Below are 15,597 nucleotides of genomic sequence, written 5' to 3' on the forward strand. Positions count from 1 at the left end.
ATTTTATTATTTGCCCTAAGCCCGTCCTTTTCTGATGTTTCGATCAAAGTTTGAAACAGGAATTAAGCCCTCACTGCTCTTAATCAACTACAAATAATTTTCAATTTATTGTTTGAAGTGCCTGTGACATTCTTATTCCATCACAAGCCTATCCACCATTCCAGTTCCAGGTCATATTACAAATATATTAAAATAAATTGTAGAACCCTCACTGCTTTATGCGATGGACCCTTGTAGGTCTTCAACGTAGATAAAAAAGATTAATAGTTATTCCTTGATCATGGTACAAAAAAAAAAAAAAAATGTAATAGATATTTTTATTTAAAGTTACCAGTAGGTTAAAGTGATTTTTCATTTGAAGGTAAGATACATTTCAATTACTCTCTAGCAAGGTTCCTTTTAATTTTGTAAAGATTTCTAATGAGTTTTTTATAGAAATTGGAGTGTATACAGTTTTGTTTTTGAATAATTTCAATTTAACTTTTGAGGGGGAGCATCCTAAAAGACGATATTGGCAGTTTTCTTGGTGCGTTGAGTAAGGTTAATTTACATGTATTAGTTAATAAAATTAACATTGTTGACAATCGTTATCGTGCAACTACAAATTGTTGTTCATTTAGTTTTGTATACGACAATTTTTTTTTGAACTACATAATTGCTATTTGTCGGCATTGCCCTGCATTGCCACTTCTTCCTGCTGTTCTGTAATTTGCATGGAAGGTATCTGATTGCATTTTGCCGACTAGAATACCAACGCTTTTTTAGGAAAGTTAAGTTCGTAGTTACGAATAAAATTTAACAAAATGCCTTAGTAAAACACTTAGTCACTATTCCTTGGCAGTGTATGACCATTAAACTAGAATTTATATCGACTAATCATCTGTCCACGTGAAATCAAAAAATTTGTCAAGTCAAAAATGGCAGATAGTGCAAGTGAAAGTGATTCAAGTTCTATAGACGGAGGTCCAATAATGATGCCTCCATCTCCGATCACTCGAGAACAGCTACAGAAAAGGATAGAATCTTTACAGCAGCAGAATCGTGTGCTTAAAGTAGAGCTAGATACTTACAAGCTTAGAGTAAAAGCACTCCAAGAAGAAAATCGAGGACTTAGACAGGCTTCTGTTATTATAGTAAGTATAATACCTTTAATAAAGAACACATAATCACGTAAAATGGTCACATGAAACAAATGTAAACATTCTATCCTTTCCTTTCTTTCCAATTGGTGAATTCATTCTTTTCTTGGAGTGGTGGATGGAATGTTGAGATTTAAAGAAATTTGTTTATAAATATATGTTGTGAGTGTGCTTAACTATTGCTTCCCTATTGGTTAATGAACCGTTAAGAAAAAAAACTTGGCCATTTATTCAACAGTCAAACGACCTAGGACAATTTAATCTAGACCAAAAGAAAAATAATGAGAATTGAACTTTTCGGCAGTATTTTTGGGAAGTTGACTTATGAAGTATATTTAAGATACTTCCTGTCAATGAATACTTTCTTATTATAGGAAACAACTTTTATTGCAATTACTATCAACAATAATTATAATACAATCTGCTATTAAAACATATGTTACCCTAACTAAAACATTGATAACTCAACTTCGATCCCTTACATCTCCCTCTTTTAATTCGCTACTTTAAAGTTAAGAACAATCGTAGTCTTTATATTTTTCTGGCCTTTTAACCTTTCTTATGAATCGTCTATTCCGCCATAGTTCTCCTCCCTTATTCATCTTTACATCGTAAGATTTCTTCCTATCACCATGGCTGGGGTTCGGATCAAGAGAAGGCCCTGAATGAGATAAAAAACATGTTGACCAGTCAGCCAGTCCTGCAGTATTACCATAGGAAAAAACCTTGTAGACTAACAGTTGATGCTTCCAGAGATACAGTCGCTGCGGTGCTGTTACAAGACAATTTGCCCGTTATATACGCCTCCAAATCAATGACGGAAACGCAACAAAATTATGCCCAGATAGAGAAAGAGATGCTTGCCATCGTCTTTGCCTGCCACAGATTTCACCAATACATATACGGAAAATCAGAAGTAGTGGTTGAAACAGACCACAAACCTCTAGAAACAATCTTTAGGAAACCATTGATAAAGTGCCCGTTGAGATTGCAAAGGATGAGAATAGCCTTACAGCAGTATGATATACAAGTGATATATACACCAGGAAGAGACCTACTACTAGCAGATGCCTTGAGTAGAACGAGAGCGAAAGAAGACAACGTCTTTGATAAATGGATAGAGAACAGTTTGGTGGCTCAGGTGAATCTAATTAATAACTTCATACCAATATCAGACAAAAGGTGGCACCAAATAAGAGAGGAGACAAGCAAAGATCCATGTTTGAGGGAATTAAAAAGGCTCATAGGAAACTGGCCAGAAGAAAAAACGGAGCTCAATGATAAAATGCAGCCATACTGGGATCTAAAAGAGGACATAACAGAAGTAAATGGAATTTTGCTAAAAAATAATAAGATCATAATTCCTGAAAGCCTCAAGAAGGATACGTTACAAAAAATACATTACAGCCATTTGGGAATAGAAAAATGTAAATACAGGGCACGAGAGTGTGTGTTTTGGTTGCACATAAATAATGATATTGAAAATTTCGTACGGCAATGTACAGTCTGCATGAAGTACCAAAAGGCACATATTAGAGAACCGTTACAAAGTCTGGAGATACCTCAGGGACCATGGGAGCTTATTGGTGTGGATTTATTTGCGTTCAACGAAAAATCATATTTATTAATAGTGGATTACTTTTCAAAATTCGTGGAAGTAAGCGTATTGAATTCATTAAGCAGTCAAGGAGTAATCAACTTATTGAAAACTGTGTTTGCACGTTTCGGTATCCCAAAAATTGTAAGGTCAGATGGTGGAAAACAATTTGATTCAAGAGAATTTGGAAGATTTGCAGAGGAATGGAGCTTTGAACACCGATGCTCTAGCCCGACCAATGCTCAGTCAAACGGAATGGTAGAAAGGCACATTCAAACAATAAAGAAAATGATGAAGAAGGCGAGCGAAGACAAAAAAGAGATGGAACTATGTCTATTAGAATATAGAAACACACCAATTAGTGAGGAATTACCGTCACCGGCAGAGATACTATTTGGACGTAAAGTTAGGGGGCTTTTGCCCTACAATCCTATACATAGGAACTTTGAAGGAATCAGAGAAGCTCTTAAGAAGAGGCATGAGATGCAGAAGGTTTACTATAACAGAGGGAAGAAGGAGTTACCAATGTTACAGGAGGGTGAAGAGGTGATGGTACAGAGGGAAGGAAGATGGGAGCCAGGCAAAGTAAAAGGAAGCCATGGTGATAGGAAGAAATCTTAGATGGGAGCCAGGCAAAGTAAAAGGAAGCCATGGTGATAGGAAGAAATCTTACGATGTAAAGATGAATAAGGGAGGAGAACTATGGCGGAATAGACGATTCATAAGAAAGGTTAAAAGGCCAGAAAAATATAAAGACTACGATTGTTCTTAACTTTAAAGTAGCGAATTAAAAGAGGGAGATGTAAGGGATCGAAGTTGAGTTATCAATGTTTTAGTTAGGGTAACATATGTTTTAATAGCAGATTGTATTATAATTATTGTTGATAGTAATTGCAATAAAAGTTGTTTCCGTCATTGATTTGGAGGCGTATATAACGGGCAAATTGTCTTGTAACAGCACCGCAGCGACTGTATCTCTGGAAGCATCAACTGTTAGTCTACAAGATTTCTTCCTATCACCATGGTTTCATTTTTGTTCCTTTCTTTAAGTTCTTTTATGGCTTTTCCTTCTGACTCACAACACCTCGCAAAATGGTTCATTCTATTACACAGATTACAGGACTTGCCAAATGCTGGACACTTATTCGCCAAATGAGTTAGACCACAATATCTACAGTTACTAGTAGTTTTTTCTTTTCTGGCAATGAAACTATTTTTCTTATTATAATTTTTTAAAGCATCCACACATGCTAAATTTTCGAAATTTTTCATCTGAACAACTGTATTCTCATGTAATTTGCAAATGTCTATCACTCTCTGTAAAGTAATATCGCCTTCCTTCAAAAGTTTTTCTCTTAATTTATCATCTTTTAACCCACAAATTACCCGTCCTCTGATGAGCATGTCTTCCATTTGTCCAAATTCGCAGGATTGGGCCAAATTCCTCAATTCTGCCACATATTTTTCTATATTTTCCTCCGCACTCTGATTACGAGTAAAGAACATGTGTTGTTCGAAAACAACATTTTTTTTCGGCAAGAAGTATTGATCAAATTTTTCTATTAAGCTCTCAAAATTATCAACTTCTTTTTTTTGAAATTTAAATGAATTGTAGACTGGCAAACTTTCTGGTCCTAAGGCGTGTAATAATAAAGCACACAAACGCTTACCCGAATTCTTACTTGATGAAATGCCACTGGCAGTGACATAGATCTGAAATTGTTGTTTAAAAATTTTCCACTTATCAGTAACATTTCCTTCCCAATTGAAACCCGTCGGTAATTGTAGATGTAATATGCCATCTTCCGACTGCGCCATGTCAATGAATACTTTCTTATTATAGGAAACAACTTTTATTGCAATTACTATCAACAATAATTATAATACAATCTGCTATTAAAACATATGTTACCCTAACTAAAACATTGATAACTCAACTTCGATCCCTTACACTTCCTATGGATCCTATGGTCATGGATTTATTCGATATAAAACTTAAAGTTTGAAGTTAGGAAACTGTACTTTATAAATATCTATTTAATAGTATAATTTCTTTTTGACATTAAAGGGCTTTAATAATAATTAAAAAAATGCTTCAAATCAATACTACAAACTCTGCTTGGACAAATTATCTGTAGCGTCGAAGAAAAAACTATTGCGCATTTAGGAATATATAAGAATCTCTATAGCCTTTTTCAGTATAGCCTTAATCCTTACAATTCTTGAGACACACCAGGCGATTGTGCAGTTGTATATTGAGATCTATTAAAGTCAGGATAGAGTAAAAATCGTTGTGGAGCAGTTGAGATTCCAAAACATTGAATTTTAACATTGTTAAAATTAATGGCCCTTACTACGTGATGGAACCTATACCAAATGGCCCAATGCCAATGTGCTAAGTGCCAAATTTCACTATTATTTTCAACTATTTAATTGTCACTGTTACTAAAGTGCAAATCAAAACAAAACAGTATTCCCATATTTATTTTGTTTTCACTGTTCAAGTATTATATCGACGTAGATTAATACTAATTAGGTTGGATCAATCAGTAATACCATATTCAGATTCTCTGCCTGTTGAAGAGGGAAAAGAAATATTCGCTTCAAATAATTACGTTAATTCTGACCTGATGTTTTGATTAAGTAAAGAATGTTGCAATAAATCAACTAGATAATTAGCCAATACACTTCAGTTTTGGACTGGAATTACACAGGAGCTATATAGGTGGCCGAGTAAAGGCATAGATAGTATTTTTTCAGAATTACTAATGTTAAGATAAAGGGTCTTAAAAGCAAAGTACCTTAATCATAAAGAAAATAGAATAATTGATAACTGCTATTTGTTTTTTTTTTTCTACAACCACTAAGTACCTTTCTTAATATTCCACTGCGAACCTGTTCAACTAAGAGTTTCCTTGTCACATTGTTATATGTTAATCTTTTGGTTTAAAGTTATTTTAACTACTATAATAATTTGTAATCAACAAATCAACTTCTTATTTCTAGCTACAAGTTGCTAGAAGATACGCTAGAACATTAGCAATAGATTTTACTTAACTAAGGACTTTGCTTGAAACTAGTGTGGAACTTAAGAATGGGTTTGCCGATTTGTAGGTAGATCGCAAACCTCCGGAGTTTTCTGGTTATTAGATAGCATATGTCATCTTACTCACTCAAGTGCTTCGCTAGTTTTCAATAGCGTATTTTTTTATTGAGATTGGATGATGAAATAGGAGATGATCTCCATTACTCGGATTCATCGATTCAAATTAGTTCAAAGACCAGATTGAAGAGAATAATTTTTTGTTTGGGGTTTTCTTCAGTTTTCGATATATGTAGTACAAAGTTAGGTTTTTCATTTCGTTCCGTTTCAGTCTTGTTTGGATAAAAAAAGTTTATCCAAGTGGAGTACTAGGTACTTTACCGCGTCAACTCACGGAATAAATTTGTTTCTTAAAAATTAGAGGAAAGACGGCACGTTTCAGATTTTTAATTTTATGGGCATTATCCTTTATTCTCTTTCGGGAAACCACTGTTCTAGAAATCGTTTTTTTTAAGAAATCGTGATAGTTCAGAACTGGTTCGCGATGCGGGATGTATCATTTGCGAAAGTTAAAATATGAGGGCGGTTTGGATGTAGGTAGGTTTCCAATGTCCCTTCCTCGCTGGCATCCGCTGCTAAAAGATTATCACTCACGACTGTGGTTTTGCCGGCGCTTGAATGCTGCGTCGCAGTTGCATTCATGGAATAATTTAATGCACATATGTCCGGAATTGCCGCAATCTTTTGTCTAATCAAAGATTTTTTTCCCTACTGCAGGCACTAAGCCACATGATTACTCAACTTGATATGTTTAGTTAATTGAATAATTCTAAATGTTTTGTTTCATTCTTTTTCTTCAGCAAGCAAAAGCGGAACAAGAAGAAGAGTTCATTAGTAACACGTTACTTAAAAAAATTCAGGCACTTAAAAAGGAGAAAGAAACGTTGGCTCATCACTATGAACAAGAAGAAGAGTGTCTTACAAACGATTTATCTCGAAAACTTACTCAAGTAAGTGCTTGATAAGAGATGTAATTGACTGCTCTTACAATACAAAGATTATTATTTAATATTGAAATTGTGGTTAATTGATTTTTTAAACATTATTTAATATGCTCCTAAATTTTCGGTAACTAAAGCTCTGCATGAAGCGAGGTAATTCATTTAGTATATATATTTGATGTGCAAGCTAATTTTCTACCTAGTAAAAGTAATCATTTAATAAAAATTTTGATTTCGGCTTGAAAAGCTTCCTGCATTACTAATTCAAACCGTCTGACAAATTTTAATAAAAGTTATATTTTTCAACAGGTTTCAATAGTTATTTTTAATACTTTTTTAGCTAAGACAGGAAAAATGTAAGCTTGAGCAAACTCTTGAGCAGGAACAAGAGTGCCTTGTGAATAAATTAATGCGCAAAATAGAAAAACTTGAAGCAGAGACTTTAGCAAAACAAAGTAATTTAGAACAGCTGCGAAGAGAAAAGGTATGTTTATACAAATACACATATTGGTAAAATAAATTCACTAAATAATAATGTAATTGATTACTGTTTTATTAAGGTGGAACTTGAAAATACATTAGAGCAGGAACAGGAGGCACTAGTAAATCGGCTATGGAAACGAATGGATAAATTAGAGACTGAGAAAAGGTGCGATTTATTTTTTATAATAACATAATTCTTCCGAATATGGATTTCATTATTGGTTTTTAAAAATGGTTTCTTGAAAGAGCCCAGGAATATTAAAGCAAATAATCAGAGAAAAAGTTAATTTTGTTCATGGTATTTGAGGTAATCACGTTGTAAAGTCCACTTCTTCGCCCACTTATCTTTTTTGCTTCGCGGAAACGGATCCTTCTCCTAATTTCTTTATTCTAGCTGCAGGCTCTTGTGGTTGGGTGGATTCTGGGCACATGATCGCAAGCTGAAAAACAAAAGTTAGTTCAGCAACTATGCTCATTTGCGCGATGGTCCTCCTCAGACATTAACATTAATACTGCTGTACAAGGGCTTGTAAAATAGAAGCCCATCTGTGGCATAGGCTGTATGCCTTAAGATAACCGCCTCGAACAAGGACAGTGCATAAATGTATCCTAAACTGGTCGCAAAGTATATTCTTATATATTTTTTGTTTATTAAGTTTTTGTTAAAAAACCAATTTAGTCATTCAACATAGAGTCTTTTAGATTTTTCTTTTAAAAGGCATCAATTGAGTTATGTGCTGTAATTTCTAGCAGAATACGCCGTTTCTTTGGTGACCTTGTTAATTTTAGGTCATTGTCTCGATGTATGTTGAGTAAGGAGTCAAAACTTTAATAATATTCTTAAAAACATCTAAAAATAAAAAAATTGAAGTTATTTCAATATAATTTACATTTATATATTTTTACTTTTTCAGAACTTTACAGATAAAGTTAGATCAACCAGTTTCGGATCCAGCTTCTCCAAGAGATCTCAGCAATGGCGATACTGCGAGTAATTTGAGTGCTCATATTCAACATTTGAGAGGAGAAGTATCTCGTTTAAGAGCTCAACTAGCTCATGCACAACAAGAACGTAATGCATTTTTACATTAACCATAAAATTAGAATAAAATGATAAAAACTTCTATCTTTAAATTTTGTGTTTCTTATAGATACAGAAAAAATGGAGAAGTTCGCCAAAGAAGAAAAACATGTTAAGGAAGAAAATTTAAGGTTACAGCGTAAATTACAATTGGAAGTGGAAAGAAGAGAAGCACTCTGCAGACATTTGTCTGAATCTGAAAGCAGGTAAATAAATTAAATGCAAATAAATAAATGTAAAAATTATGATAGAGAATGTTTCCTGCGATCTAATTTCATAATGTAGCGGCATGTAAGAATTGTAGATCTGCAGGAAATAAAATTTTGTTACAGGTTCCTACATGATAACATGCAAACTTTCTTGTGAATGAAAGAGTGTGATGGGATTATGTGATATATTCTGGAGATTTACAATAAGATTGTCAAATGTCTTATATTTAATTATTAGTGGTCATTCATTTAGTATATTACGTAATTTAATTTATTTGAAAAAATAGTCTACTCTTTCTATTTACTCTTTTAAAGTTTAAAAATCTAAAAAAAATATTTTTAATATTTAAGAAATGTATATTCATATTTAGATATATTTAGTAATTTATAATATAATTTTTAATAATTCTTGGTAGTTTTCTTCATTTGATATTATAAGGTATCCTTATATTTATTTGAATTCCCAGTTTAGAAATGGAAGAGGAGCGTCATTATAATGAAATGGCTTCTGGGGGTACCATAAGGACTAGGACAGAATCCAGTCCTGGACCCTACAATCCTTCACCTGCATCTTCTCGTCCATTAAGTCCTGGAGGTAACAACAGTAATGCTTTTATTACAACGAAATAAATTTGTAATGACTTGAACATTTTTTTTTTCTGTAATTAATATAATGCGTTGATTTTTGGAAAGTTGTTTCCAAAGAACAGAACCACTCAAGAGCAGAAGTAAACGTAATATTCTTTGAGCACTTATAAAGTAAAGTAAAGTAATCGCCTATTTTTCCAGGCGGGGCTTAACGTCCAACTACCAATTAAGCACTTATAAATACTGCATACATCATTTTGATATTGTTAATTAAACCACATACTATTGTCTTCCCATCCTATTTTAATTATGGACTGATTAGATTAGATTCTAGTAGGGCGGTCTTAAAGGCCTACTCCACCGCTTCCACCACTCTAGAGCTTGTCCTTCAGAGCCGCCCGTTTAATCAAACTTTTGATTCTGGAGAGCGGCTCCTGGATAAAGCTCTCAGGCTTTGATTTTTCCTCCCCGAGGAGTAATATCCTTAGCTAGACACAAGCCCCTGGCAGTGTCACAATAAGTGCAGTGCCGTTTCTTGCTCCTCCTGACATGGCCATGGCCGGCCAATAGGCCTACAATTATCCTGGCAGCTATACAGCCTAGACAGATTAAATCTGCAGTCAGCCTTGGCTTATGGACTTATCGAATGATCCCTACACAAATGATTCTTCCCTCATTCGATTGTAGATTAGAGTTACATTTGGAATAATGTGTTTTTCATTTTATGCTTTATAAGATCATAGTTATCCTTCTAAAAGTTTTGCTCTTACTTTTACAATTATTCTTTTGGTTTCCCTGTCAAAAATTAATCAAAACTTCATCTTTTTCATGATTATTTTATTTTTAATTTTCTCAAATCTTCCATTTTATATTTAATGCACGTGAATAATTCAATAGTCCTAATGAAGATTGGACAACGAAAAGAAGGATCAGGTGGAATTTTACTGAATAATAGCAGATATTCCAGGAAAATTAGAAACTTCTTCGAAAAGGGTATTAATTAAGATAACCCACAATAAGAAATCTAATTACTTATTTTTATTTTTAAAAAGGTATAAAGATAAATAATGAATGAGATTTAAAACTCCAGAATAAGGACGATGTTTTAAAACAAAAAATATTTTTTCTCCAACAGTATTTTTTACTGGTATGAAAGCACGCAGAAATTTCTTGCTTGCAGTTTGTTACAACAGAATTCAGTAGTGGCTAAGTATATACACATTTATTAAGGATAGAACATGAAACAGCTTCTGAGAGGATTCTACGCTTGAATTAAAGTGCAATCATGATATATGGCCATTCAACAGATTTGGAGAAGTCCATCAGAGAAAGAAAGCGAAGTTTTTTTTATTTTTTATTTATTTAACCATATAAAAAGGAGATTTATTGATAAAATTAGAGAATCTGATTTATGATAACACACAGCTGTGCAAGTTTCTTCGGTATGACTGTTGTATGGAGAGAGCTTACATAGCCATCAGCTGTTCAGCACTTAGGCTTCAACAAATCGATTGTTGAAACGGGATGCAAGTCTGATATTGCATACCTGAGAAGTATTAAGGGTTTCTGATTGTTCTTTACCCTGTTCAGTTATGATTTTTTAACAACTTAAAGTGCCTACTTATCACAAGCATCAACTTTTCGACGTTTTTTTATTTTTAATAATTTATCGATGATTAATTTCCGAGATTAGCTGCTACAAAAAGTTGCGAATTTCTTAACACATGTGAGTTAGTTCAAAATTCACCTTCAACACAAAGAAAGTCGTATGTTTATACATTCTCAAGTTCGAAAACACTTGAAAAGCTCTGCACTCCGACCAAGAAAATCTCAGCACAAACATTGTATATTTTTATTCAAAGTTTGAAAAGAAGAAAGCTTCTAATTTCCACAGCAAAGCATTTAAATTTGTTTTGCGTTATTCCTCTGTGCAATGTTTGAAGTAGTTGCAGAATAGAAACGGGGAAACCCATACAGTTAAGTTAATTTAAGACTAGACGTCTGATTAGACAAGTTCATTTGTAATCAGTTCCCGAACGTGGCGTTTCACATATCGTATTTTAAGTTGATGGTCTAAAGAAAAGTGTAAGTACGATTTGTTAAATTTCGTGCTGGAAACAGTTTAAAAATAAGATAAATTCTTTGAAATGCTCTAGAAAGAGCTGGCAATCTAAGTGTCAAATATCATTTAAAAATTGCAAGGGTTATCAATTTTAAAAAAAAGAAAGTGCAGCATAACTTAGATTTTATTTTTAGGGAAGGGTTCTTCCTTGCATTTTGTGTATTTTTTTAATTAAGGGAGGTGGAATTTATAAACATTGATTGCAGAAGATGCAAGATGTCAATGATGTATTGCTAAAAGGTGGAGCACATTTAAGCGACTGTATTATTTAAAGATTTTTTATAAAAGGTGGGCAATCAAATAAAAAAATACAGTTACAAATAGATACAGTTGGTTACTTCAGAAAGTCTTAATGTAGCAATGAATATATTCATCTTACTCAGAAAGGCTGTATAGTAATAGTCAGGAACAGAATAAGATAAATTATAATGATAATAATTTAACAATGTATATTTTTTAAAAACAAAAATTGGGACTCAAAAAAGGTAGTTGACGCAGAAAAGATAGCAGATTTTTTTTTTTTCTGCTTGTAATTTTATGATTTAGAGTGAAAAACATTATTAAAATATCGCACTTACATATAAGTTTCCAAGGACAAATAGATGGAAATTGTATTAAATTAGTTTCAGTGCGTTGATTAAATTTTATTGTTTAAATATAATTGTTTTATGATTAGCTTCGGCGTGGGCTGAGGTTTTACCTATGACTGGATGTTTTCGCTAATGTGTAAATATTTTTTTTTATCCAACGTAGGCCCATAGAGTGAGACTATTCTCGCAGTCCAATACACTAAACACATCTGGGTTTATTTATGGGCACCATGTCATTTTAGTAAGGGGCATTGTCATTAAAATATGTGTTTGGCAAAGTTAAGTTTCTTGCGAAATAAAAAATTATTTTCATTGAATGATATATTCATTATGTACGTTGTATATATAACATACAAATAAAATTAAAAAATTTAAAAATGGTTGTAAAAATTATGAGAAAAAGGTTTTGAAACTGTTCAATACGTTTCAGCCGTCGGAAATCGAGAGGTAGGCAACAGGTGCTACGCTTGTGGCTCTTATTCCAATGTCTTCCTAGCCGGTAGTTCTTCACCACCAGCTCCTCCTCTAGGTGTAAGTATAATAATGAATGTTGTAAGGATAGTTATTAAAATAAGAAATGCTAATCGTTACAATATTATTTATAGGGACATCATCCGCGAGCGGTACAGAGAAATCCAGAAAGATTTATTAAGCCGGCGATCCCTCCGCCTTACAGTGTTGGTGGGGCACCTTGCTCTCCGTCACCAGCTCCAGCTTCTCCAATGGACACCAGCAAGTGTTAGGTTGGTTAGATGCTTGTTTCTTGGATCAGCCATTTTTATGCTTATTATTGACTCTAATTTGTTATTATGTAATATAAACTCTTTTATTGCTCTGTCAAGTAATATAATACACACAAAGGAAACGGTAATATGTAGATTACTAAAAAATAGAGGAAATTAGGAATATGATCACATTCTCTTGGTGTGTGCTTTTTGTTGCTCAAAGAGATTCAATGGATATCTCACCCTATGTAATCTTATCCATCACTTTTTACTTTCCTCTACTAGTTTAAAACTAGTTACACTATTTGAGTGTTTTTAGAATATGATAATTTGGAGCCAAGCTCATTGAAATATTTTTAGAAGGCTTTTATTGTTTTAAGGTTTCTCATTCAAGATAATCCTAGGTAGCAGAATTTAATTCTTTAACGGAAGCAACCTTTCAATTATCATCTTAGTGCAGTGCTAAGAATTTAGCTTTCACACTGATAATTTTTTTTTTTCACTTGTAATACGTGTTTTTGGACTGAGGTTCCTTAATTCTGATCTCCAGAATAGAAGTACTTATGAAAAGTGTACGGGTCGAATTTTAAAAATAATACAAATATCAAAGAACTGTGGATGAGTCTTGGTACATCAAAAAAAAATACTAACTTTTATTGCCTACAATTCTTATACAACTTATTGATAAAGTTGTGAGCCAAATGTAGTCTATCCCAATCAAAAATCAACTAATAGCTGGAGTCAATGAGGGAGGTCATCATGATGCAGTGTACCTAACATTTTTGATCATTTGGAACTTGTATTTAATTTTTTGTGACCGAGAATTAAAAATATTTGAATATTTTAAAAATATCTGCATTAAGAATTTTAGCCACACCTTTTTAGGTTGATTTAAAGCGAATTGATAGGTGCTCGGCATTCCATTATAAGAGCCTATTAATTTGACTTTCTGATTATGCCTATATCTAGTCACAACATGTGACTCCTCCATATTATCTAAACATGTTAATGTTTTTAATTTGTTAATGCAATTTTTTTCGAAACCATTTCAGCTAATGCCTTCAAGCCTATACTTTATACACTCATATAAAAGGCCACAACTTTGTTTATTTTATTGTTTCTTTTTTTTAGGTGACAAGAAGTAAATAGTTTATTAAGAAGCATCTTTCTTATTGAATTTAGGAGGTGTAGCCTGTATATTTAATAACGTGTATCCCGGTGTCATGATTTTTATAGCTGTGGAATTTAAACCTATTTACTGGAAGCTTTTCAATCTCAGCCATACGCTTGAATTATTCTTTATATACATATATAAAAAAAAAAACTAACATTTATTAACATTAGCAATCAGTTGCATATTATTACTTTATAGGAAAGGTATTTTTTAATAAATTTATATCAGATGATAATGGATCAGCATTACTTACAGCTTACTCTTATATAATATATATGCTAGATTTTTGTTTCTTTTTTAGGCTTTATATTCAGTAATTGTAACATAGTATGCAATGTTTATGGATAAATAAACTTGCGTTTATCTTGTTGCATTTATTTTTGGGATGATTTGCCATTAACAAAAAGATAATTAGATGATGGGTTATTGTTAACTATTAAATGGTTATGATTGTCATTTTCAACTTGTAATATTTTTTCAATTATTTCTACTTCTTTATTTAGTACAGTTACGACGTTTAAGCATTTAGCACTTTAACTTAAAAAAAATAAAAATAAAAGCTTATGATTTATATTTGTTAACTGGTTTCTAAAAAAAGTGAATATAAATTTTAAACTGTGATGCGATTATTTTTACATAATTTGGCTATCTTGTATATTGTACTATTTACTGTAATTAATTATACTTTTTAAAACCGTTATATGTACTTTAGAAGCAAAGGAAAGACCTTAAGTTCTCCAATTTTGTAACTGATAACCAGTGAAAACTTTAATCGCTTTGTTAAACCAACAAAATTAATGTAAGCACTGTGATAATTCTGCTGTAATATATTTTCCAAAAACAAAAAAGTGTCATGTAGAGACTGTTTTTTTCTTCCTTTATCTCCTATTTAAAAATTGTATTTGCCCATCTTGTGTCTTTTTTTCGGGTGAGTATGGGCTGACGTTAAACCCTTGTTAAAAGAAAGAGGCAAGGGACCAAACTAATTTTCTTCCAATTGAAAGTTTAAGTTTTAAATAATAAAGTTAGTAGTTAATATTATTTAACGCTATTAAAAGTAACGCAAAATGAACAAGTGGCTATTGAAGAGGAATTTACCAAAAATTCGTATGCAGCTTCCTTAATTCTAAACAAGATCTTCATTTAAAGTTACTTTCATCTAAGTGACACCTGAAATTCTGAATTTGAAAAATAGGTCACCCAGAAGTGACTTGGTGGTTTTTATCATTTATCAAACAAGTCGATTGCCACATAAATCTATCAATTTTATTTGCAGCCTGTTGTTTTATTAGCTGAATGTGTAAATCAATCTTACCTCTGATGGTAATAACCTTATAGGGATTGTGCAGAAACGTTGCCTGGCATAAACTAAATTCATGCACTTATTGAATATTTATATAACTATAAATAAAGTAAGGAAAATGTATTAATTTTGAAGAAACACCGTTAGTAAAAAGGACTATCAGTAATGATTGCGGAAGAAAAAACTGTTTTGAGTACTCCGCGGATAGACAAAAGTTCGGTTTTATAGTGATATTTAACTCACTTCAGAAAGGAGATAAGTTTTAATTAGTATGATCGGTAGCTGTCCATTTTTATTTTATGATTTTGTATTAAACAACCTAATATTTTGCTTCTAAAACATATAATAACAGCTTGATGATCCATTTCGTTGCTATCTTCAGCCCCTTGAAAAATGAAAGAGATATTGTTAATTAAAATCATGAAGTAAGAGAAATTTTAATTAACTTTTCTCGAATTAACCTTTACCACTGCTTTTCATTTGTACTCTACTTAACAGGCAGAATTTATGTAATTAACAAGCTTAAAATTACGTTCGTTATA

The 15,597-nt window shown here is 32.4% G+C and overlaps 1 protein-coding gene across 1 annotated transcript; it reads left to right on the forward strand.

Annotated features, from left to right (window-relative positions):
* The first annotated feature begins 348 nt into the window (after nucleotides 1-348).
* Nucleotides 349-14,610, forward strand: LOC141452697 (coiled-coil domain-containing protein 6-like). The gene is made up of 10 exons (XM_074125078.1): nucleotides 349-1,133; nucleotides 6,640-6,789; nucleotides 7,121-7,264; nucleotides 7,341-7,429; nucleotides 8,178-8,335; nucleotides 8,415-8,550; nucleotides 9,021-9,148; nucleotides 12,284-12,384; nucleotides 12,459-12,596; nucleotides 13,710-14,610. Exons 1-9 carry the CDS (start codon nucleotides 918-920, stop codon nucleotides 12,594-12,596), a joined length of 1,260 nt encoding a protein of 419 aa, XP_073981179.1. The 5' UTR covers nucleotides 349-917; the 3' UTR covers nucleotides 13,710-14,610.
* Nucleotides 14,611-15,597: the final 987 nt, after the last annotated feature.

Source organism: Rhodnius prolixus, unplaced genomic scaffold, assembly GCF_049639745.1.
Source record: "Rhodnius prolixus isolate KJV_2025 unplaced genomic scaffold, Rpr scaffold_3, whole genome shotgun sequence".
In the NCBI taxonomy this organism is placed as follows: domain Eukaryota; kingdom Metazoa; phylum Arthropoda; class Insecta; order Hemiptera; family Reduviidae; genus Rhodnius; species Rhodnius prolixus.

Excerpts from the sequence above, each read along its gene's own strand:
- LOC141452697 (XM_074125078.1), top strand. The coding sequence starts at position 918 with ATGGCAGATAGTGCAAGTGAAAGTGATTCAAGTTCTATAGACGGAGGT. Across the intron at positions 1,134-6,639 it reads GACAGGCTTCTGTTATTATA|CAAGCAAAAGCGGAACAAGA; the intron begins GTAAGTATAATA and ends CTTTTTCTTCAG. Across the intron at positions 7,430-8,177 it reads AAATTAGAGACTGAGAAAAG|AACTTTACAGATAAAGTTAG; the intron begins GTGCGATTTATT and ends TTACTTTTTCAG.